A 21,152-nucleotide genomic window follows, 5' to 3' on the forward strand; every position below is an offset into this window, starting at 1 on the left:
TTCTATGTGTGAGGTCTCTTGACTTCTCGGGAACCAGCGTGGTTTTGTCTTGCGTGTTGCGTTTGACTCAGGGCAGCGGTGACAGCCAGTCCGGTAGCAGGAGGCCAGCAGCCTTCCCTCTTCTCCGCAGGTAACTATGGGCTGCCCTAATCAGTCCCTCTCCTTGATGATCCTGGCACCCATCACCCACGTTCCCAAAAGGTGGGATGCTTCTGGGGCAGGCGGTGATTGTGCTGCCAGCTTGGCTTTGGAGCCTCCCTGCTGAGCAAGTTTGCTCCGCTCGAGAAACAGGCATGGAGACGAGGCTTTTTAATAGACGTAACCGAAGCCTAAATACTTCTAAATACTTCTACTTTACTAAAAAAAAATTTTTTTTTTATCATCTACTAGTGATTTTCCACTGCTCCTGCTCAGATAGAGCAAAAAGGAAAAACAAGCTATTTGTCAAGCGTTTGAGCTGCTTTACAGCATTGTCATCGGTTTCCCCTACTTTTCAGGAATACTAAACCCCCTATTTTGTCTTAAGGTCTTTTTCAGGGGGGTGGGAGGGAAAGGCTAGCCCTGAGTTATTCTCTTCTTGAGCCCCGCTTCTAAAAATATCAAGCAGCTTCTATTTAAACATCATGATATCACATATAGCTCTGGACCGTGAACGGCAGCCAGGCTGCTGCACTTGCAGCTCTGTTGCATTCTCAATAAACAACCAAACTGAGACTACAGTTTGTTCCAGTCATTTATTTTGTATCATGGTATTTCAGAGCGGTGAATACAGATGGTTTGCTTTTCTAGGCTTCAATACACTCAACTATTGTGCCTAGACTACAGTGGTCTGTTTATAGAAGCTGTATTTCGTAAGTAAGTTGTACTTGATCACAGCACAGAAGTCCTTAACGGCTAGATCTAACGACAGAGTTAGGGGCTAGTGGGTTTGAAGTCTGGTATTTAGGTGCCAAGGCTCTGCAATGGCCTTGGCACCCACTGAGGTGCCTGGACTCCTGCTACAGGGGATGGAGAGACTTAGGCAGCTCTGAAGGGTGATGCAGGAACCTGTCTGCTGAGCTCTTCCTACAGGTCACAGGAAATTTTCTGCTGCACGGGTGAGAACTTCTGAAAAAGCCATCTCTCCCTGGGGTCCAGACACAGCCGGTTGTGAGTGAGTCTGAAATGCTTTGCTGAAAGCAAGTGCCTACAACTGCTTGTTCAGTAAGCAGCACCTAAATCAGTTCTTGGATCTAGCCCAGGGCTTTGTGACAGGCCTCTGGGTACCAGCGGTTCAACTACGCTGGGTTCGTTAACATATTGCTTTAAAGGTGTTCAATTATACATAAATTTATAAATTTTATATCAACAGTCAGATCTTTCAAATGAATATTGCTTTTTTTTTTTTTTTTAAAAAATAAATCCTATTCCTGTAGCAATCCCTGAAATAATGTTCCTGTAACGTCTCTGTCATGCAAATAGCAGCGTGTAGGCAATTCAAATATAAAGTAACCAAAAGTCTGTCCAGTGGGAAAGTGAGGCACTTAGGCAAAGTGACTTGTAGCCACTCGTGATCTATGCAAGACCTAGGAACAATCCCCAGACCTGATTCCCGTTCTTGAGCTTGAACCACTGGACAGGCAAATGTTGTCTGGAATTACTGCATGATGGCAGCAATACCTTCGCTGTGTCAAAATGGGCTTGTTTCATGTATCACGCTTAAACTCACTCACTCTTCTGAGCTCATTTCCTGTACCTCCCGCTCCATAGGCCAGAATAACCCGGTTCCAGTTCTCCATTTTAAGAGCAAGGATGGATTAGAGTAAGGTAAGCATTCTAAAAACATCAAGTTGACTTTTCACAGATACAGGTGCAATGCAAAGACAACGTAGATGATGTTTTGGTACAGAAAATAAAGTCTGTTAACCAGGCCATCTGTTGGTACTGCGTTATACTTTTTGGTGTGCCGGATGGTGTGTTCTAGGAGCGATCTGGCTTTCCTGAAAGTCTAAAGAAGGCTTGAAAAAACACACACGAGCTCTGCAGGTGAGTCCGTGCTCCGGTACCTGCTGGAGCTGCATTGTGTTACTGAGGTGATGGGGGAATTCCTTCTGAAGTCGCCTTAAACTTTTCTCTCTCCCTTTCTTCTTTCTCAAACCCTGAACAACAGATGGATCTGCCCTTGGGGTACCGGGCGCAGCACTTCCGCATTTCCTGAAGCACGGTCTCACACTTAGACTCCACGTAGTTGTTCGCTGGAAAATAAGAAGGAGACACTAAGTCTGCAGAGGGGAGCAGGTTTTGTCCCCAGAGGGGACACATCTAGCCCAGCCCTACAGCTGCTGGGCAGCGTCTTTCCCTGAAAAGCAAGAGCTGCTTACAAGCGTTTAATCACTTTCTCTGCTCTACAGCAATCTTTAGTTTCAGCTATCTAAAGCCATGCAAAGGCAGCCTTGCTGTTGTGGATGGGAGCATCTTCAGTCCCCCAGCTGTGTAGCTATTACATCTCACTACCGTAAGAATGAGGTTTCCCTTACTGCTGCCCTTCAGTCCTTACTTTTTAGCTTGGCTGCTTTTAAGCTGGATCTTGTCATCCATAGTCTTCAACCCAGCTGAATATATGTCTATGAACACTATGATGTTCACAGCTGAGTGTAAATATAAGAGCATCCAAAGAGGACTTGGTGTAAGCAGGGCCATGTGCGCCCTTCAGCAGTGCAGGGCTTGTAAAAGGAAGGGGTGAAGACCGTGACCACCAACCTCCTGCCAGTGGCCTGTTGTGGGCAGGCTGCAGCTTTGCAGCGTGACCAAAGCAGGCAGCACGCTAGCAGGAACGCTCAGCCCGATGCCAGCAGCTGAATCCAACTGCACAGAGCCAGTGACACAACCATCTTCCACGCAAAGGTCTCGCCTCTAGCTCAGGAGGTCCCTTAGCTACGTAACTTACGTCACCTCCTCTTACTTTCCTTCCTAGGCTTTTCCTCTTGGACACTGCTGGAGCTGGGACACGGGGCTAAACAAGCTCCTCGTCTGACCTGGGATAACCAGGCTCACGTCTTTGTGCACGGCACAGCTACGCCCACCTCTGTACTTTCTCCATATTGCCTTTGTTTCAGGCTCAGAGAGATTTCTCTGCACGGGCAGGTTCAGGCACTGCGGGACACGGGTGATTTGTCCAGCAGCCTTTCTGCCCTAGCGCTTTGCTGGCTGCCGCCGTCGCTGAGGTGGCAAAGCCCACAGCGCTTTGCCGGGCTGGCCACCAGGCTCTCGGAGAGAAGCCCTGCGGGTACGTGAGCAGACTGAGTCTGTGGCCTGAATTAATAACTACCTGCCTGTCTGCAGAGAAGCACAGGGCGTGCAGAGCTCCTCGCTCTGCCTTGGATGAGCTACGCAACCACTACACAGCTGCACCCACCCCTGATTTTTAAAAGACTAAAAGAAGCAACAGCAACCCCATGTGAGACAAGCACAGCACCCACTGGAGAGCCCAGAAAGCAGCAGTGAATGCCCTCCAGTTAATGAGCAAGCCAGCCCACTCTGATCGCTGGGCTACGAGTTCCCTAACTGGTTTGGTGAGTGACCTCTAACACAAGCACAGAAAAAGGTTATGGTGATGATGCCCATGGCGGGGGGGTTAGAACTATATGATCTTTAAGGTCCCTTCCAATCCGAACCATTCTATGATTCTATGTTACTGCTTTGTGCAAGCTGGGAGCCAAGGAGGCATGGCAGGCCCTTGGAGAAGACAGATAACCACTCTGCCATGACCTGCCGATGATGAGGGCTCCAGGGCTCTCCTAACTGTTCCTCTACCTGTGCAGGTTTGTTTCTAAAACTACAGCTATATATATAGGCACACCTTGCTATCTGTCAGGGATGCATTCCTGAAAAGCCTAACAGTTAGTCAGACAATGGATAGCAAAACACAAAAGGGATTTACAGGGGGCGTTCAGTCTCACAGAGGAAGCAGGCAAGGTCTTTTGGAACAACGACCCACTCCAAAACCAGCCTCTGCAAAGCCGGCATCTCCCAAAGGTCCCTCCTGCCCTCTCTCCTCTGCACTGTGTACACGCTCTCTGCGTATTTGTCAGTTAAGGCTCTGTATACACCCTCTAGCACATTAATTCTTACAGGAAAACATTGTTTTGCTGTCTGTCAACTCAGCTGCTTCATCTGTGCAACTCCGACAACTCCACAGCAGGACAATACGTGGACAACAACAGCACTCCAAAACCATAGCTAGAGAAGCGGTGGACAGAGGAGTCTGCACGTAGCAAAGAGCTTCTTTGCTAACACTTAACCATTCAGATCAAATCCACACACAAACCTACACAGGTAAAACACTTGGAATAACCGCCATGAATGTTATAAAAAGAACATTGTCACAGATGGGACCAAACCAGGGTCAAACATTTGCTTTTAAGTGCAGTTACTTTGAGAGGAGGCAGCCCTTCATGGGAGAATGCTCCAAACCATGAAGACAGCGCCAGTATCCAGACAAATGTTGGGGTCACATAGAGGGGGTTGTTTGAGCCCCCGCTTTGAGCTGAACACAGCTTCCAAAAAACAATCCTGGGAAAGACAGACATCTACCAATAACCGACTATTGCTTTTCCCTATTTTTCCTCCAGATGCTTTTCCTCCCACGCTCCTCCCCAGACACGAGGGCCTGTGTGTTACCTGCAGAGATTGCTGCAGGCTGCAAAGCCAACCCTCCGCTTCCCCAGCACAACCCCCTCCGCCCTCCCTGCTATATTTTAGCTAACCTGCTTGTGCCCTGCAAACAAATCAAAGGCAGAAATGAGTTGCTGTGGACCTGGCCTGGCTGATTTTAGCTGTGGCATTGCTAGCCACCTGCCTCGTCATCCCTGGGCTACCACCATGAGTTATCCTCTGGAGAAGCTCGGAGCGTGCTGGCTAAGGGCTCCACCAGGTGAGTTAGGAAGAACTCTTTCCCGTGTGGCTGAGCTGCCTTGGCACAGAGGAATGTTTTCTTTTATCTAGTCCATAAGGCAAATCCTTTTCCAAGAAGCAATCAAAATTTTTTAAAAATATTGTCCTCTGCAAGTAACAAGCCTGCTCTCCTCAACTCAGGCTCCCAAAACGCGTTATCACATAATCTCCCTCGCCCCTACGAATATTTAGCTAAGCTAATAGGAAAGAGCTGTTACAGGTCTCCAGAGGGAGAGCATCTCACACGTTGAGGCCAGATCCCATCTACCTATCCCATTCCTGACAGACATCTGTCTGACCTGCTCTTAAAATACCCCTGGAGCTAGAAGCTCTGCAGTCTTCTCATACAATCCACCCACTACCCGCTCTGTGAGGGAGCTTATTATAATGTCTAGCTCTCTCCGCCTACAGCCGAGTCCCAAGACAACACATGCGATCTCACTCCCAGCACGGGGAACACTCTGAAATAAGCACAACGTTACTGTTACAAACGCTCTGTTTTGTACTAATGGTGTCTCGTTATTTAAAATCAAGCACAAGGCAATTCTGTTAAAATCAGACATTATAATTTAGTTTGCTTTGCACCCAGGTGATGCTAATGTGCTTGCTTTCCTCCTTTTCGAGGTGAAAAGAGAACAGGGTTAAGATAAAAGAATTAAGTTCCACCAAAAACCAAGACACCAAAAAGACAAAATGACACTTGGTACCTTGCAAGCATTTCTGTATTGCACAGGCTTGTTTCTGGCAGGGATCCTTCTGGGACATGTTCAGAGAACTAAAATGATAGGAAAATGTTACTGTAGAAACAATGTGCTTTTCAGGAGGTGGGGGGGTGAGGGGGTGGGGGGCAAGACACTGTCCTAAAGCCAAGGCTTTAAAGAGCTCCCAATGTCCCTCTCTGTCCCAGGTAGTTCAGAAAACATCTACCGCTGCTCGCAGACGCCTGCCAACGTACACACGAACTCTCTGCGTCTGGCTAAAGGATGATAATGTGGACAATGAGTACAGGAAGTTTTATGTTGCTTGGCTTGAAGGCCTTTTTCTCTGGTCAAAACATGTCCTTTTCCACTTGGATGCACAAAGATTCCAGCAAAGATCCACATTAACATGGCTGACTAATTTTTAACCTTTAACTCTAGACCTTACACTAAAGCATGTATTTGCGCAAAAGCCCTCCCTGCGACCTCTACACAACCAAGGATTTGGTGTTAGTCACATAACTGCAGCCGGAGGAGGCATTTAAAAAAACAACCAAACAAAACAACTTAGTTGTGTATGGCCCAAAAAGACAACAAGGAGGGCTTTTTTTTTTTTTTTTCCTTTGTTCCAGGAGAAAGTCTTTTAGAAATTCCGCCCTCCTCCAAAAAAAAAAAAACCAACCCAAAAAGCAGCCTGGAGGACAGCTCCATCTTGTTCAAATCCCTAGAAAGCGAGATTTCAGACACTCAATTTGACTTTCTGCAGCTGTGACACCCGTAACTGTGCTCTTCCGTGAGAGATCAAAAGACAAGCAGTAACTGGTGGTGTAAGTAGTTGGATGGGAGACCTCTACAGGAAAGCACCGCTGCTACCGAAAGCGGTGGTGGGACTTCAGCTCCCTCTGAGCCACAGTTCAGCTCCTGGCCCTGCCCACAGCTAGGGAGGTGCCGCTTTTCAAATTTCTCACAATTCACAAGCCCACAGCACTTTTCAACATCGCTAGGGCATTATTTCCAGCATCCTGGCCAAACTCCACTTGGGGCAATTACATTCTGCCTACCTAGAACTCCCCCTGACGTTTCACTTGGACACAATACTCCTCTTCACTGCCTGTCCTAAACTCTTGTGTGATGTTGCTGTGTGTTGTTTAACTGCTTCCACCTCAGAGGTGGCTGCATTTCAGTGGAGAGAGAATCATTTATTGTACAAAATATACAACGACATCTTCCTAGAGCCACTGCTCCTGAAAGACAAAAAGTCATATTAAAGAATGACTGGGAATAAACAGAGCACAGTACAAAGCAGGGGTAATGTCTACACATACCAGATTAATCACCAGGCACGAGTTTAAGCAGCAGTTCTTCAACACCACCAAGCTGTAAGCGACAAGGAAAAGTTCAATACGTCTACAGTTAACTGTGGCTGAGCTAATGGACTTCAACAAAATAACAGCCCTTTGCCGTCCCTCAAGGATCTCAAATGACTTCACAAACAGGCATGACTATGGTCTATTGTTGCCACCATCCTTACCATGAGATGGTGCTCTATCTCCCAAACGCGAGAGTTACTATCCCTGTACTGCTCACCCTGGGACAGCTGCCACATATGAGGCAGCCGGGATGGGGGGAGCTGGCTGGGTCGCAGCGCCTCACCCAGGGGAACCTGAACTCTTTGGATCCGAGCCCTCAGCATACCTTCCTCCTGGGGGAGAGTAACAAAAAGAGCAGGCAGTTACCGGCAATGCAGTAGAGGCACCTGCAATAGCAAAGCTACAATCACTGGGAAGCTCAAAGGACACTTGCCTCTTCCGCAGCCACGAGCCACGTTTTGCGGTGCTCATCGCAGTAAACACCTACGCGTCGCACCCAGAGCCGGACAGGAGGAGCGCCAGCATGCCCTCCTTCTGCCATTCCCCCAGTCACTTCAGGATGCTCCCGTTAGGTGGTCGGCATCAACCCGCAGGACGCACGCATGGTCTCTTTAGCTCTGAATACATTCACGGAGAAAGCTCTCAGACCTGAAAGGCACCTCTGGGTGGCGTCTGACTTATCGTATGAGATGCTATGTGCTGAAACGTCCCTACAAGTCAGCTCGGGGAACTAAGGTGGTGTCTAAGTGAAGGGAAATTTCATGACAAGTTGTACGCTGGGACATGCGTGCTGTATGGCGTTTGTAAGGCATTCTGGGGCAAAAGGTGCTATTGGTACAAAGTTAAACCCTGTGAATATTGGCTTTGCTTATTCTGCTAACAGTCCTACTAACAGTCTTTGTGTAAAATAGGAAGGGGGGGGAAGAAAAAGAAAAAAGTGGTTTACAGAGGAGTTCCGTGGCTAAGGATGGTCTAAATCCCAAAAGCAAAACTTGTGACAAGAGGTGAAATTAGCTTAACAAGAACGAAGATCAGTCTGGAGACAAAGCATGAAACTCCGTATGCGCGACTCTCATATTTGGAACTTGCGGAGCTGTCATTGTGAAGGGTCCTTCGTCTCGTCTCTCAAGGGGACGGCAGCATTGTCCATTCATACACAAGCTTCTCGTGAATAGCTCTTGTGACCTTGCGTAGTTCAGCTTTTAGATGGTTACAGAGAGCCACCGATACCAGCAGGGGCAAAGGAATTTTGGACATTGAGGTGATTCTTCCTACCAGAATTTTTGTTTAACAGCAAGTTTATCTGTATACCAGTTAGAGCAAGCTGAGCCATTAGCAAATGAAGGTCAGGGGAAATGATTCTCTCTTTGAACCCTAGAAGAGGTAATCAAAATGGTACAGACAGTCTTCATTCTTTATCTAGGTTTAAAGTAGAACAGAATTAAGCTGTAATACATATAACATCCTCCTGCTATGAAGCAGATGCAATATTCCTATCGCAGCAAAACACAGTGGTCTTCTGAAAACTTGTAAAGTTATAAGGCATATTTCAGACAGCAGCAAGAAAATCTGGGTACAAAATAAAGTAGGGAAAGTCAGGGAGAGAAAAAAATTGTTACACATTGGGGTACATATATAACAGGAAACACACTTCCATGTTGCCTTCTATATCTTACATCAGCGCTTCTCTACCTTTTTGAATCAAAGGATCACTTAGCCTTTTTGAAAACAAAACACCAACCACGGATCAGCCTGAACAGCACTGTCACAGCATTTTGATTTCTTACAAAGAAAACTTTGAATGTTCTTTTATTTTTTTTCTTTTTCTCCCATTCTGTTTGTTTCCTTGCTTGATGTGTGGGAATGTGTATGTGCATTATAAAAAGCACCACTGTTCTGAAGACCATCCTGTGATGTGGTACAGCCATTCCAAGCAATGCCCCAGCAGCCGGATCACTGGCATTTAGAGGAATGTGAAAGCAGACTGACAAGCCTCGCAAGGCCTTCAAGAATAAACTACGAGGGACATTTCCGTAAGTCCTTTTCATTCTGCTTTACCTTAAGTCACTTTAAAAATTTAAGCCCACGTGTGGAAATCGCTTTGCCCAACAGTGAAATGCAGCAGTCGCCACTGCTCATTTTCAGTCAGCTGAATGTAATCACCCAGGTTGGAATTTGGCCAGGATACTCTCCTACTCTGCGGTAAACTGCCAAAAGCTCCACCATGACCAAAAATGCTCAAGAACTTGCTTTTATACCCCATTGAAAGCTGGAATTTCTACAGCTCAGCATCCCCAGACCCAGAAGACTCAAGACTGACTTCACTATTAGAAAAATATTACTCGGTAAGTAAATACTGCTTCCTACAGTAAACTCTCCTGGAAGGTCTCCTATCCAAATACTAACCCGGTTCAGTCTTGCTGAACTACAGGTAGGAGGACTAAAGCACAACATGTATGTTTGTGTTTATTGTGTATGAACATGGTAGTAATGATAGGTACAGGACCGACAGAACAAGGTCTCATGCAGAGGACACTGTGCAGAATGGGCAGCGGTTAACGTGTTTTCACCCTTTGCCCCACTAATTTGTCCCAAACTTCCTCTGAACTCCATAGCTCCGAGTTCAGTTGCCAAAGTTCAAAGGCCCAGTCTGGCCTCTCTTTTCAACAGCCTCTAAGACTGTTATGAAGGTGCCCAGTTAGTGCCACAAATAAAATCTTGAGGTCAGGCAAAACCGTCAATTGGGTTTGAAGTTAGACAGGTCTGTCTTTAGTACTCAAACATACAAAAGAAACAGGAGATTTGAAAAAGCATGCGCTTAGACATTTGCACCTGAAACTATAAGAAGGGAAAAACATATACAATTCCTATTTTTGCAGATTTTATCAGAAAGCAATAAAAAAGCCTGAAGGAAGACACGGGTGAAAGGAGAAGTAAGCTTACTTATATTTAAAACAAGCTGTAAAACCTGTTTCTTATATTTCTCACTTTATAATCTATTAAAAAAACCACCCCATCCAAAAAACCAATCAGCTTGAATTTGCAGGATTGCAGCGTCACCCTTTGACGCAGATTTTAATGTTTCCATCAACATAATTGCAGAGGTCTGAGCTGCTTAAGGTATTGATTTGGGGAGATTTAAAGCCCAATCCCCACAGACAGGAAAAAGACTTGCAGATTTTCTGTCCATCTCAGTATTGGGCCTTAGAAATTTAATGCTGTTCTGGGACCTGGGTGGATTTCTGAGCCATACAATACGTGAATAAACGTGAAAATGGCCAGGAGGAGGACCGCATCTTGTGGTGAAGACAATTTATTTGCTTTTAAATTGGGTACATTAAAATATTTACGAAAACAGTGAAAGAAATTGCTCCAGCTGCTGCTCGGACCATCCCCAGAGCTGGAGTTCAGCATGCTGAACAAACTCCACCCTTTATTACCTTCTATTTTAAAAGGGGACTGGGTCGGATTGTTACCATAGTTCAGCTGTCATTTAGGAGCCAAGGAAAATAAAACCAAAAAACAAAACGATGTTGTGGCTCAGTGAACAGGGCACAGTGCTGTGCTAACACAGCTTCTGGACCAAGGCTGGCCAGCTAGGCCTTCTGCTGGAGAGCGTGCAGCTGCCTGCACAACCTCTGTGCGCGCAGCCTTCGGGGAGCTAAAAGGCAGCTGAGCTTTGCTGGAAAACCCAGCCCGCGTCTTGCAACAAGTCAGGGATCAGACGAGCTGTCTGCTGATGTAAGAGCATGTTGACTCACTCTAAAGCTTCTTCTCGGGGGGTTTGGACTCTACTCTGCCTGGAGCGCTCGCCCCGAGCAAACACCTCCGTGACTCCGCTCTCCGCTCTGCCCGACCTACTGAGGGGTAGCAGATGCTCACCGACCAGCCGGGGGCTGTCCAGCAGTTCGGGGAGGGAAGGTCTAGCTTTGGTAGGATCTAAAGAAACAGGAAGACAAAAAAATGAGATGGACAAAGTGTGGGGGAGCCCCGGAGAAGCGCGGGGAGGCCGAGGAAAGGGCTGCGGGAGCCGGGCCCGGTGAAAGGCCGGCCGAGGAGGGGTTGCGGGGAGGTGGTGCGGCCGGGGGAAGCGGGGGGGGGCAGGATGGGGAGGGGGTGCGGGACCGGTGCGGGGAGGAGGCGGGGAGGGCCCGGCCGCCGCGGCGGGAAGAGGGCGCAGAACGTCTCCATAGCAACCGCCTCCCACCCGGGCCGGGCCTGCGGGGCTCGGCGGCCGCCCCTCGGCGTGAGACGGCGCCAGGCGGAGCGGGAGGCGCCGGGCCGGGCCCCTGGGGCCGCCCGCCCGTGACCTACCTGCAGCCCCGCGCCAGGTGACAGCCACCGCCGTGTGCACCGAGCAAAGCCTTCCCCCGCCCTCCCCTCTGACCCCGCCGCCTCCCCCCGCTCCAGGCTGCTCGCAGGCCCCAATGGCCGGGCCCGCAGCGGAGCCCCGCCCCGAGCCGGGTCGGGCCGCCCCGCACCGCCCGTCCCCCCTCCGTTCCGCCGCCCGCACCGCCCCGTCCCGCCCCGGCGGAACCCCGGGGCTGCCGCTCGCGTGGGCGACACGGGCGCTTCCGCCCGGCGGCACCGCTCGCCTCGCCGGAAACCAGGCGCCACCTTGGCCGCGCCGATTGGCTGAAGGGGCCAGGGAGGGCCGCTGGGATTGGTCCTGCTGCCGAGGGGGGCGGGGAAAGTGGGGCTTGTCCCCGCCTACTTCCGGGGCGGTGGAGGGAAGACGGGTGGGTGGCGGCAAGATGGCGGTGCAGGCGGTACACCTGGAGGCTGATGCCTTCCTGGTGTGCCTCAACCATGCGCTGAGCACCGAGAAGGAGGAAGTCATGGGGCTCTGCATCGGCGAGGTACCGGGGCCGAGCGGGGTTGCCCCGGAGAGACGGCGGGAGGCGGTGCCGCCTGGGAGGGCCTCATGGCCTCCGCCGCTGCGGGCCGTGGGAGAGCGGGCTGCGGGGTCTTACCGTCCGAGCGGGGCTCGGTCTCCGTGGCGGGGAGCGTTGTACGGGCCTGCGTGGGGGCGTTTCTGCTCCGGCCTCCCCTCTCCGGCCCTGACTCGTAGTTCCCGCTGCCGTGAGAATCAAAGCTTGGAGCGAGACAAGCTTCCAACCTTCTCCTGCTGGAGAGACAGGAGCCGGCCTTTTCCGTGAGGGTGGTTATGTCTTTAGCAGAGAAATGATGGGTTTTTCCTTCTGTGTCACCAGGTTGACACCAGCCGAATCGTTCATATCCATTCTGTGATCATCCTGCGCCGCTCCGATAAGAGGAAAGACCGCGTGGAAATTTCACCAGAGCAGCTTTCAGCTGCTTCTACCGAAGCAGAGATATCCTTTCGTAGAGACAGCAGCAAGCTTGCCAGTGAAGTGGTTTACCTCAAACCTCTTCTTATATGTAGTGTTTTGGACTTCTAGTCGGCTTGAAGTTGTCTGCTGCTTCCCTCCTACAGCTGTTCAGTTTGGAGGGGTGTGCTGGCTGTTGCCACTGTCTGGAGTCGTTGTAGGTTCCAGCATTTGCAGTGGAATTGTGTTACAACTGTTTTTTATAATTTCTTTGTATTTGGTCACAAGTAAAACTGAAATATGTTTTTGGGGAGGGTAGCAGTTCAGCAGGGGCACTTTGTAGAAGATGAAAGGTTGACAAGTCTCTGTTTCGGAGTGTGGTGCCGTTCTCCTACATATGCTCAAGGATGCTGTTTTGGACAATTTGCTGCTGTGTCGCTTACTGCCACATGCAAACAAAATCCAATTTACTTCTGCAGCAGTGGCATCCCCTTGGTGCTGGGGAAGAAGTTTCCATCAGCTTCCTGCCACATATCTTGTCACCCCTCTAAAGGGATGGGGAATTCTGTTGACTGATGAGAAACTCCTAAAAATCTGTTGGTTTTCCTTGTACGGAAAACTTACTCTATTTGCTCTATTGGTTTCAAAAGCACCTTGACTCACACACAGGTTGGCTGAGATGACAGGACGCCCCATGAGAGTTGTGGGCTGGTACCACTCGCATCCTCACATTACCGTCTGGCCATCGCATGTCGGTAAGAGCAGTCTTGGGCTAGGTTCCGTGCGAAAAGTCACAGCTGGCTAATTGTATTACTCAGTTTACTGGATTTTCGGAGCTGCATACGCCTAGTATCAAAGTTTGGTTTCTCAGACGTTTTCTGTTAGGACAAGATTGTCTGGATGGGCTTCAGGAACCTCTGTCAGTATAGCCCTATTCCTGTCTACATGCTCCAGGTGCTCAAACTGAATGAGGCTCAGTAGCCTCTACTACTGAGTAGCTACTATTAGTACTACTGTCCTTCCAGACAGGAAAACTAGACCTACGATGTGGGGAACAGTGAAAAAAGCTGTGGGAATCTGTGGTGTCTGGAAGCCTGCTGGGATGATTTTTGATCTGTGAGTGTTAATGCAAAAAATGAAAACTTTTGAAAGAAGTGCATGATGATGTTATATGTGTTGGACGTTATGGCTAGATCTGTGGCATCAGGCTGATGCTAAGATCATTTCTTGTTTTGTTAACTCATCTTGTATTTTTAAGATTTGCTGTTTAATTACATTTTAAATTGGATCAATTTACATTTTTTTAAACTTAGTCACCTGGAGTAAGTACTTTAAAATAAAGCTTGTGACATTTGTTGCCAAATTCCAGGTCACCTTTCAAAAGGTGGCAAATCTTTTTCCATTCCTTCAGGTGACCATTGTAGTTCTCATTCTTTTATTTCTTTGTCTGCAGATGTCCGCACACAAGCTATGTATCAGATGATGGACCAAGGTTTTGTAGGGCTTATCTTTTCCTGCTTCATTGAAGACAAAAACACAAAGGTAGGCAACTTAAAAATGGCAATGAATTCTCCAAGTACTCATGAGAAACATCAGCCCCAAGGCAAAGCTGAAATCCTTGGATGCAGCCCACAAGAAGGGCTGGGCTCTACTTGGAGCACAGTCAAAGCACAACTAGAATGGTGATGTTTGGATTGTAATCCCAATGACAGAAGAATGAGTTATTAATTACTCTATGCTGATCCGCAGCCTGCAGTACCAGGGTTCCGGGACTGCGTCAGGTGGCTGCAGTATGTGTGTGCATTGAAATGTGTGAGCGCCCTTCTTCAGCTGTTCAGTCCAGCAAATAGAGCTCAGGGCACCTCTGTGCCTCTGGCCTCTTTAGAAGATGCTGCTGTAGTGTGAGATAAACCATCAGTGGTGTGTCTTGTGTAGGTTTTCCAGATACCTATCATTTAAGACTTTTTTTATAGTCAATGGATATGTCAATATCTGCTTGTAAACACTTCCAGCATACCAATCAAAGTGAAAAGCCTTTGCAACCTGTTAAAATGCTATCTGAAAGTATATTCTACTTCCTGAAGGAATATGTGGTTTTAGATTATTTTTTGCTCTTGGAATCTGACTTTCTGCTGTCTCTCTTAGACAGGCAGGATTCTCTATACCTGTTTCCAGTCCATTCAGGCCCAGAAGAGCTCAGAGTAAGTAGAGCAGAAGAATATTATGTCCAGCATCAGGTTGCATTTAATCTTGTCTGTTCCTTCTGGGTTGTCTCAAATAAGTGGCTTCTAGGCTTATCATGAGAAGCAAATACTGTATAGACATGCTTGAATGAGGTCTCCTTCTGCTCATGCAGGGTGCTTGAAGAGAATCTGAAGATTACGACTGATTAATTTAGCCTAGATAATTCAGTATCTTAAGATTTGGTGTAGGACACTGTAGTCTGGATGTGAATTTGTGCTGTAATCCATTGTGTAGAAGGCCCGCCCTTTTGCTTTCAGCTGTAGAGGTCGAGGCTTCAAGCTTGCATGGTGTAGAGTCCCCACCAACTGCACACACAGTGCATTATATTGTCAGTACAGGCCATCTAGTTGCTTTAGCATTTTACCATTAAAACTTAAGACAAGTGTGTGGCTGTAAAAGGCTTCCATTTGCCTGTCAACTCAGGCATGTGTTCCCAAAAGTAAATCTGCATCAATGGCATGTGTTGGACAGACTGTTGCAGGTTTGTAGATGTCCTTTTTCTTTCTCTGCTGCTTTGAAGTTAATGGTATCTGATACCCTTTTAGATATGAAAGGATTGAAATTCCTATTCATGTTGTCCCCCATGAAACCATTGGGAAAGTGTGTCTGGAATCAGCTGTAGAGCTGCCCAAGATCCTTTGCCAAGAAGAGCAAGATGCCTACAGGAGAATTCACAGGTAACAACACTAGGGCTGCACCCCGCTCCAAGACTTGTATTTGCTAACATTGTCTACTGTTGCTGTACTTAAAGTGCCATAACCTTAGCAGAGGTATAGAAAATAAGAAGCATTAGCAGCTCGTGTGCCTTTGTAGGAGAACTGATTTAATACCTTCACACTAAGGAGTCTGAGTTCTCTCAGCCTTGCACACAAGAGCTAAGCATAACTGCTCCTTGCCTGCAATAAAAAAACACCTAGAACTTGTGTGAGCTGATGGTGGCGCTTCACCGATGTGTCTGTGTGTGACAGTAATTAGTGTTTAACCAGGGTAAGAGTGCTGAGAAGTCTGAAAAATGAGATTAAATACCAGCTTTTTTTTTTCCTGACCCTGGTACTCAATACATGTTTTTGTGCTGTAAGCTCTTTGCTACCCTTGTGAATGCACAGGGCTTCCACAAGTGAAGTTTAGATGTACCTGCAGTGTCAGTGACTTGTAGGTAGCTGGTTCTATAGCTTGGGCTTGCTTAATGTGCAATTTACTGCTGTCCTGTCACTAACCTGCATTCTGCTCATTCTCTTAGCCTCACCCATCTAGACTCTGTAACGAAGATTCATAATGGCTCAGGTAAGGATTCCATTTTTGCATGCGAGAATCCAGGATGCTGCTCCCAGGGTCAAAATAGTAGAGCCTTGAGCAGGGTTTGGTTTGGCTCTAATTTTGGGGGACAGTAGATCACAGCCGTGTGACAGCTCTCCCTTTGCCATAAAAGGCACTTGTGAATACCTATGAAAGCACAAACTTTTGTGTTTTTCTTTGCCGTACAGTTAATTTCCAATCATAAACACTGTGTAACCCAGAGATTTCTCCGAGATTGTTATATTGTTACGTAAAGTCTAGTGGAATATCAAAATTGTAACTAAACACTTTAAAGGAACACATCAGGGGCTGTAAAATAACCTTTTCCTGGGTTTATGAATGCTCTTGTATCCTTCAACCTTTGTACAATTGGTTAAAATTACAATAGACTTTGGGGTTTTTTTGTTTGGTTTGAGGGTTTTTGTTGCTGTTAGAACAGCAAGGGGATTTTGGATTTGGTGAGTCTTAAAGTAATGTCTGGCTGATGTATATGCATGCATCTCCTGGCACTTCTCGTATGTTATGTGCATATGATGGTTTTTGCTTTTGACAGTGAGACAGGGTGAATCCTAATCACACTTCTGTTCCAAGATGAATACCCCACTATCCATTCTCACCTGATCAATAAATGAGACATTCTTTGCTTCTGAATTTAGAAATTAATTAGCATCAGTGATGACTTACATGCAGATTTCCAGATTTCTGTTGTAGGTCTGACATCCCTCCCCTGAGTATCTAAAGCTCAGATTGAAATTGCTTGTTTCCCTGTTTAGCAAACTGCTGATTCGGACTTTCTTGTGGGGATGTCTAGTTGTCTTGGCCGGGATGTTGGAGCGTTTCCTTGGCTGTCTCTAATGCTCTTGTCTTTGGGGTGGTTGTAGCTCACTGTGTGGGTTTTTTTTTTTGTGTGTTTGCACTGGCATGATATGTTCTCGCTCTTTCCAGTGTTCACAAAGAACCTCTGCAGCCAGATGTCTGCCATCAGCGGGCCACTCCTTCAGTGGCTAGAGGACAGACTAGAGCAGAACAAACAACGGGTGCAGGAGCTGCAGCAGGAGAAAGAGCAGCTCCTGGAGGAACTAGCTGCTTTAGAGTGAAGGAGGAAATGCAGACCCTTCAGAAAAGAGACATGGAAAAAAACTCTACAAGACCTCCTCCTGGCTGAAGAGTGGCCCTACACTGCCTTACAGTGAAAATACTAGCTGTGCCTCTTCTCTTGTCCCATGCAGCAAAGAGCACTTCTGCAGGATAAGGGCTTTATCTGCCCCAGGTTGATGGAAAGCAGTGGTATCTCTCCAGGTGCTACATGACGCAGTTCAGTTCCAGCTCAGTGGTGGGGTTGGGCAGCACCTGAAGAGACTTCAGTTCTGGAAGGGACACACTGAGGGAACGTGTTGTTTCTCCTTCCCCTGTATTTTGACAGAAGTCTTATTGCTTTACGTGTATTCCAGGAGCCTAGAATGAGAGGGTTAGAGGGGAAGAGTGTGTCCCTGCAGTCATACCTGATGCTGCCGACTTTTGCCTTCTTTTAGTAGCTTCAGTTGACTGTGATCTTATATCTAGTAATGTTCTGGAGTACTGGTTATCCACCCAGGCAGGTAAGAGGTGGGAGGGAAGCTTGGGAAGAGACCTGGAAGAACTTTGACATAGGATCTGTGTTCAGCATACTTCAAACCAAATAAAGAATTCCAAAGCCAGAGCTGTTTGGAGTAGAAATTAAATGGATGCTACAGCGTGCCGGTGCCTGCGTGTTTTGGACACAGTCTGTGTTCTCTTGCTTTGTGTAATGCTGTTGCAGGCCCAGCACTGAGGTTCTTTACAAAATGGACTCTGCTGGCTCCGTGGGAGGAGTGTGATTCCTTCCCAGAGGGAAAAAGGTTAAGATGCTGAGAAGAGAACTGAAAAATATGCAGGCCTGTCATTCATGCGCACTGAACTTAATTGCAGAAATTTCATTAGATTGAAACGGAACAAAATACCTGTTGTTGAACTAATCCTTCACGTGTCTGTGCTGTTGCATTTCAGAGTATCCCCTATCATGTACATCATCTGCATTCTGTTAAGTGAAGTCTGCCTCACGTGAGTGAAGGAACCAACAGCACAGTTAAAACGTCTGCTTCGCTTCAGCTCCTGGGTTCTAATCAATCGCTCAAGTAGAGGAAAATGAGCTGCCTGCATTCCTGGGGCTTGTGATGTTCCTGACAACTCATTAGTTTGACCATTGCATTGGGAGAATGAAAGTAACGTAGCAGAGAAAGAGGCACTCCCTTTCCACTGAACAGCCAGTATGGATTAGCAACATTAAATTGCTGTCAGACCTGGAAGGCCCTTAGCCAGCTTGGTTTTGTCAGACGTCACTTTTCAGTCTTCCTGCATTGATACTAGCAAAACCATGAACAGTGGAACTTCTTTGGAGTAAAATGCTCACTTTTTTTTCATATTAGTGCTGTAAATAATATTTTTCTTTAATTAGTTTTTGAATGGTGTTTTTGTTACTGTTTTTGAGTTAAGTGCTCTTTACCTTGATCTTTGCTGGGGCTGGGTGTCCGTCACTGGTCCCAGGTTTGGTAAGAGCTCCTTGGGCATCACCTGGCAGCCCTGGCCCTCCAGTGCCATCTCCCAGGGCGTCCTGCTGAGTGCATCCCAGAGTGACCTCAAACAAGCTCTGTGCAGCCCAAACCTGCAATTCTGTTATTTTTGTTATTCCCAGCCAAGGTCTCTGGATTGCTCCCCTCTAGGAGGGCATGGGGCCACTCCCACTTAAGGTCACAGACAGTAAAAAGCAGCTGGTTTGGTTTTGACTCTCTATCTGCTCCCCAAGCACCAAATTTTGTCCTTTCAGACTCCCAATACTCGACGGGCCCGGAGCTGAGGGAGGCGGCGGCGAGAAGCAGCGCCCTCAGGCGCTCCCGGCCCGCCGTTGCGGCCTGCAGGCCCCGGTGAGCGCCGCCAGCTACCGGGGCGGGTCAGCAGCTGGGGGAAACGCATCCCGTGACGGCAGGAACTAACGACGAGAGCTAAGGCTTGATTGTCAACACCGGGAAGGGGCGTCGAGAAGCACCGGCTGCCGTCCCCCGAGCAGCGACGGTGCGCGGCACGCGGCGCTGCGCATGCACCAGGCCGCATCCGGCGGGGCCCGGCGGCCGCACTGCGCATGCGCACGCCCGGCGGCGGGGACCCAGCTGTGAGGCAGCGCTGTCACCGCTCTGGTCACGTCATCATGGCGTCATAGGGCAGTTTGGGTTGGAAGGGACCTTAAAGACCACCCAGTTCCAACCTCCTGCCCTGGGCAGGGACACCTCCCGCCAGACCAGGTTGCTTAAAGCCCCGTCCAGCCTGGCCTTGAACCCCTCCAGGGATGGGGCAACCACAGCTTCTCTGGGCAAGATGTTCCAGTGCCTCAGCATCCTCACAGGCAAGATTTCTTCCTAAGATCTCATCTAACTCTCCCCTCTTTCAGTTTAAAGCCGTTACCCCTTGTCCTGTCGCTACACTCCCTGATCCAGAGTCCCTCCCCACCTCTCCTACAGGCCCCCTTTAGGTTCTGGCAGGGGCTCTAAGGTCTCCCCGGAGCCTTCTCTTCTCCAGGCTGAACCCCCCCAACTCTCTCAGCCTGTCCTCACAGCAGAGGGGGTCCAGCCCTCTGAGCATCTTCGTGGCCTTCGGCTGGACCCGCTCTGACAGGTCGATGTCCTTCTTGTGCTGAGGACTCCAGAACTGCACGCAGTACTTCGGGTGGGGTCTTACCAGAATCTCCCCTCTTCCAGTTTGAAGCCATTACCCCTCGTCCTATCCTAATTCAGTGAGCTCTACCAGTGAGGTTCAAAACACTGGCTTCCAGGGAACATAGGACCAGGGCAGCGACCGTCCCCCTGTCCTCGGCCCTGGTGAGGTCCCACCTCGAACACTGTGTCCAGTTCTGGGCCCTTCGCTACAAGAAAGACATTGAGGTGCAGGAGCCTACAACTTTAAGATACACCACTTATAACAGTTGCAGCTGATATTTCATGCTGATATTTTGAAGATTTTTGAGCAAAGAATCCCACTGAAAGTGCAGATTTGAAAGTTTTCATTGAGGACAGGAGGCAGTGAGGGCAAATGAATGGCTGACATTGAATGAGGGCAAAGACCAAAGAACTAGGCAGTGGGACAGAATAAGTAGAAAAACTCAGGGATTGCATGACACTGAAGATCTGTAGTGGGTCACAAATAAATTGATAGCGCTGATCTTTCAGTTTTTTACTGGTTTCTGGGAAGAGAGGGAAGTTAAAGTTAGGGACAGTAAAGGCTGAAGACAACAATAGTAGAAATTTTTAAGGAGCAGATTTCAGGCTGGGACAAGCTTCAGTGGTTTTGTTTTTTTTAAATATGTGGGTTTTAATGCTACACTTAAATCTTAAGAGAAGATTACACTTAACCTTCGGAAGATCATGGGTTTGGAATCTCCTGTTACTGCAGGATCTTGCTAAGCTCAGGAAAATATGATGGAAGCTGATGTCAGAGGGAACACTTCAGTTTTAGTTCTTAGGAAGGTATGAGTCAGTGCATTAGTTTTGTGAGTAATGTTACAAGTAATGTTTGTGGCGGTGTGCTCTCCCCCTGCCCCCCCCCCCCCCCCCACCTCCCAGCTCCTGCTCAAGCCATAACCATTACCGGGAGTTTTTATAAGTTGCACCTGGACATGGGGGTCTGGGGTGAGGACCTAGATATTTTGTTCCCATGGGAATATGACTATAAGTCAATTATCTTACTCCATAAATAGTGGACAGTCCAAAAGCCCTTTGAGCTCTCCTGCATGGCAGTGGGCTGCATGCCAGGATCTCCCCTTGAGTGGGGATGCTCACTTAAGGTTCTACTCCTCAAGGCTGAGAGATTCCTTGCCGCAACAGATTCTCGGTAAGTGACTAATAGCATGCTAAACTTTGAAATCTTAGCTAAGTGATATAAGGATTGATTGCGCATATATAATCCTTTAGACATAAAGCGTTGACCAAGACTGGGACTAGGATTGGATCCAGCCGCACCTAGACTCCTCTCTGAGAAGGAGTTTAGAAAGCAAGGGGGTCCTTTCTGAACCTCGGGACTCAACGGGAGGGTCTGCCTGAGAGCTTGTCTGACCCTGGGCTCTATGCAGTAAATAATCAAGTGTACCTTGGCATCAAATCTTGTAAAACACTGTCGCATTCACTACTAACTTTGTTAAATCACTGTTTTACGTTAATAAACATTTCACTACTTCTCTCTTATGAGTAAAATTAATCACTCTGCCCGTGACAGTGTTACAGCTGGGGTTAGGATTAAGGAACTGGAAAGAGCAACTGCAT

General features: G+C 48.0%; 3 protein-coding genes across 9 annotated transcripts; 1 reads left to right on the forward strand and 2 right to left on the reverse strand.

Moving 5' to 3' along the window:
• Window positions 1–720: 720 nt before the first annotated feature.
• CMC4 (C-X9-C motif containing 4) lies at window positions 721–11,368 on the reverse strand. Of its 3 annotated transcripts, XM_054215607.1 has the most exons (4): window positions 11,315–11,368; window positions 10,883–10,939; window positions 5,640–5,707; window positions 721–2,234 (listed from the first exon to the last, which is right to left on the reverse strand). In XM_054215607.1, the coding sequence occupies exons 3-4, from the start codon at window positions 5,695–5,697 to the stop codon at window positions 2,065–2,067; spliced, it is 228 nt and encodes a 75-aa protein (XP_054071582.1). In that variant the 5' UTR covers window positions 5,698–5,707; window positions 10,883–10,939; window positions 11,315–11,368; the 3' UTR covers window positions 721–2,064. The 3 variants fall into 3 exon arrangements, with proteins under 3 accessions (XP_054071582.1, XP_054071583.1, XP_054071581.1); XM_054215608.1 differs by lacking the exon at window positions 11,315–11,368 and having other exon boundaries at window positions 10,762–10,886; XM_054215606.1 differs by lacking the exons at window positions 10,883–10,939; window positions 11,315–11,368 and adding an exon at window positions 6,692–6,831.
• MTCP1 (mature T cell proliferation 1) lies at window positions 5,649–11,329 on the reverse strand. Of its 5 annotated transcripts, XM_054215604.1 has the most exons (6): window positions 11,315–11,329; window positions 10,883–10,939; window positions 7,434–8,374; window positions 7,162–7,332; window positions 6,956–7,007; window positions 6,738–6,874 (listed from the first exon to the last, which is right to left on the reverse strand). In XM_054215604.1, the coding sequence occupies exons 3-5, from the start codon at window positions 7,539–7,541 to the stop codon at window positions 6,960–6,962; spliced, it is 327 nt and encodes a 108-aa protein (XP_054071579.1). In that variant the 5' UTR covers window positions 7,542–8,374; window positions 10,883–10,939; window positions 11,315–11,329; the 3' UTR covers window positions 6,738–6,874; window positions 6,956–6,959. The 5 variants fall into 5 exon arrangements, with proteins under 5 accessions (XP_054071580.1, XP_054071579.1, XP_054071576.1 ...); XM_054215605.1 differs by lacking the exons at window positions 6,738–6,874; window positions 11,315–11,329 and adding an exon at window positions 5,649–5,707 and having other exon boundaries at window positions 7,434–8,419; XM_054215601.1 differs by lacking the exon at window positions 11,315–11,329 and having other exon boundaries at window positions 7,434–8,419.
• A 347-nt stretch (window positions 11,369–11,715) lies between the features above and the next one.
• BRCC3 (BRCA1/BRCA2-containing complex subunit 3) lies at window positions 11,716–17,525 on the forward strand. Its single transcript, XM_054214942.1, has 8 exons — window positions 11,716–11,859; window positions 12,214–12,333; window positions 12,956–13,043; window positions 13,742–13,830; window positions 14,434–14,489; window positions 15,078–15,209; window positions 15,773–15,816; window positions 16,774–17,525. The coding sequence occupies exons 1-8, from the start codon at window positions 11,755–11,757 to the stop codon at window positions 16,923–16,925; spliced, it is 786 nt and encodes a 261-aa protein (XP_054070917.1). The 5' UTR covers window positions 11,716–11,754; the 3' UTR covers window positions 16,926–17,525.
• Window positions 17,526–21,152: the final 3,627 nt, after the last annotated feature.

This window comes from Rissa tridactyla, chromosome 9, assembly GCF_028500815.1.
Source record: "Rissa tridactyla isolate bRisTri1 chromosome 9, bRisTri1.patW.cur.20221130, whole genome shotgun sequence".
Taxonomy (NCBI): Eukaryota; Metazoa; Chordata; class Aves; order Charadriiformes; family Laridae; genus Rissa; species Rissa tridactyla.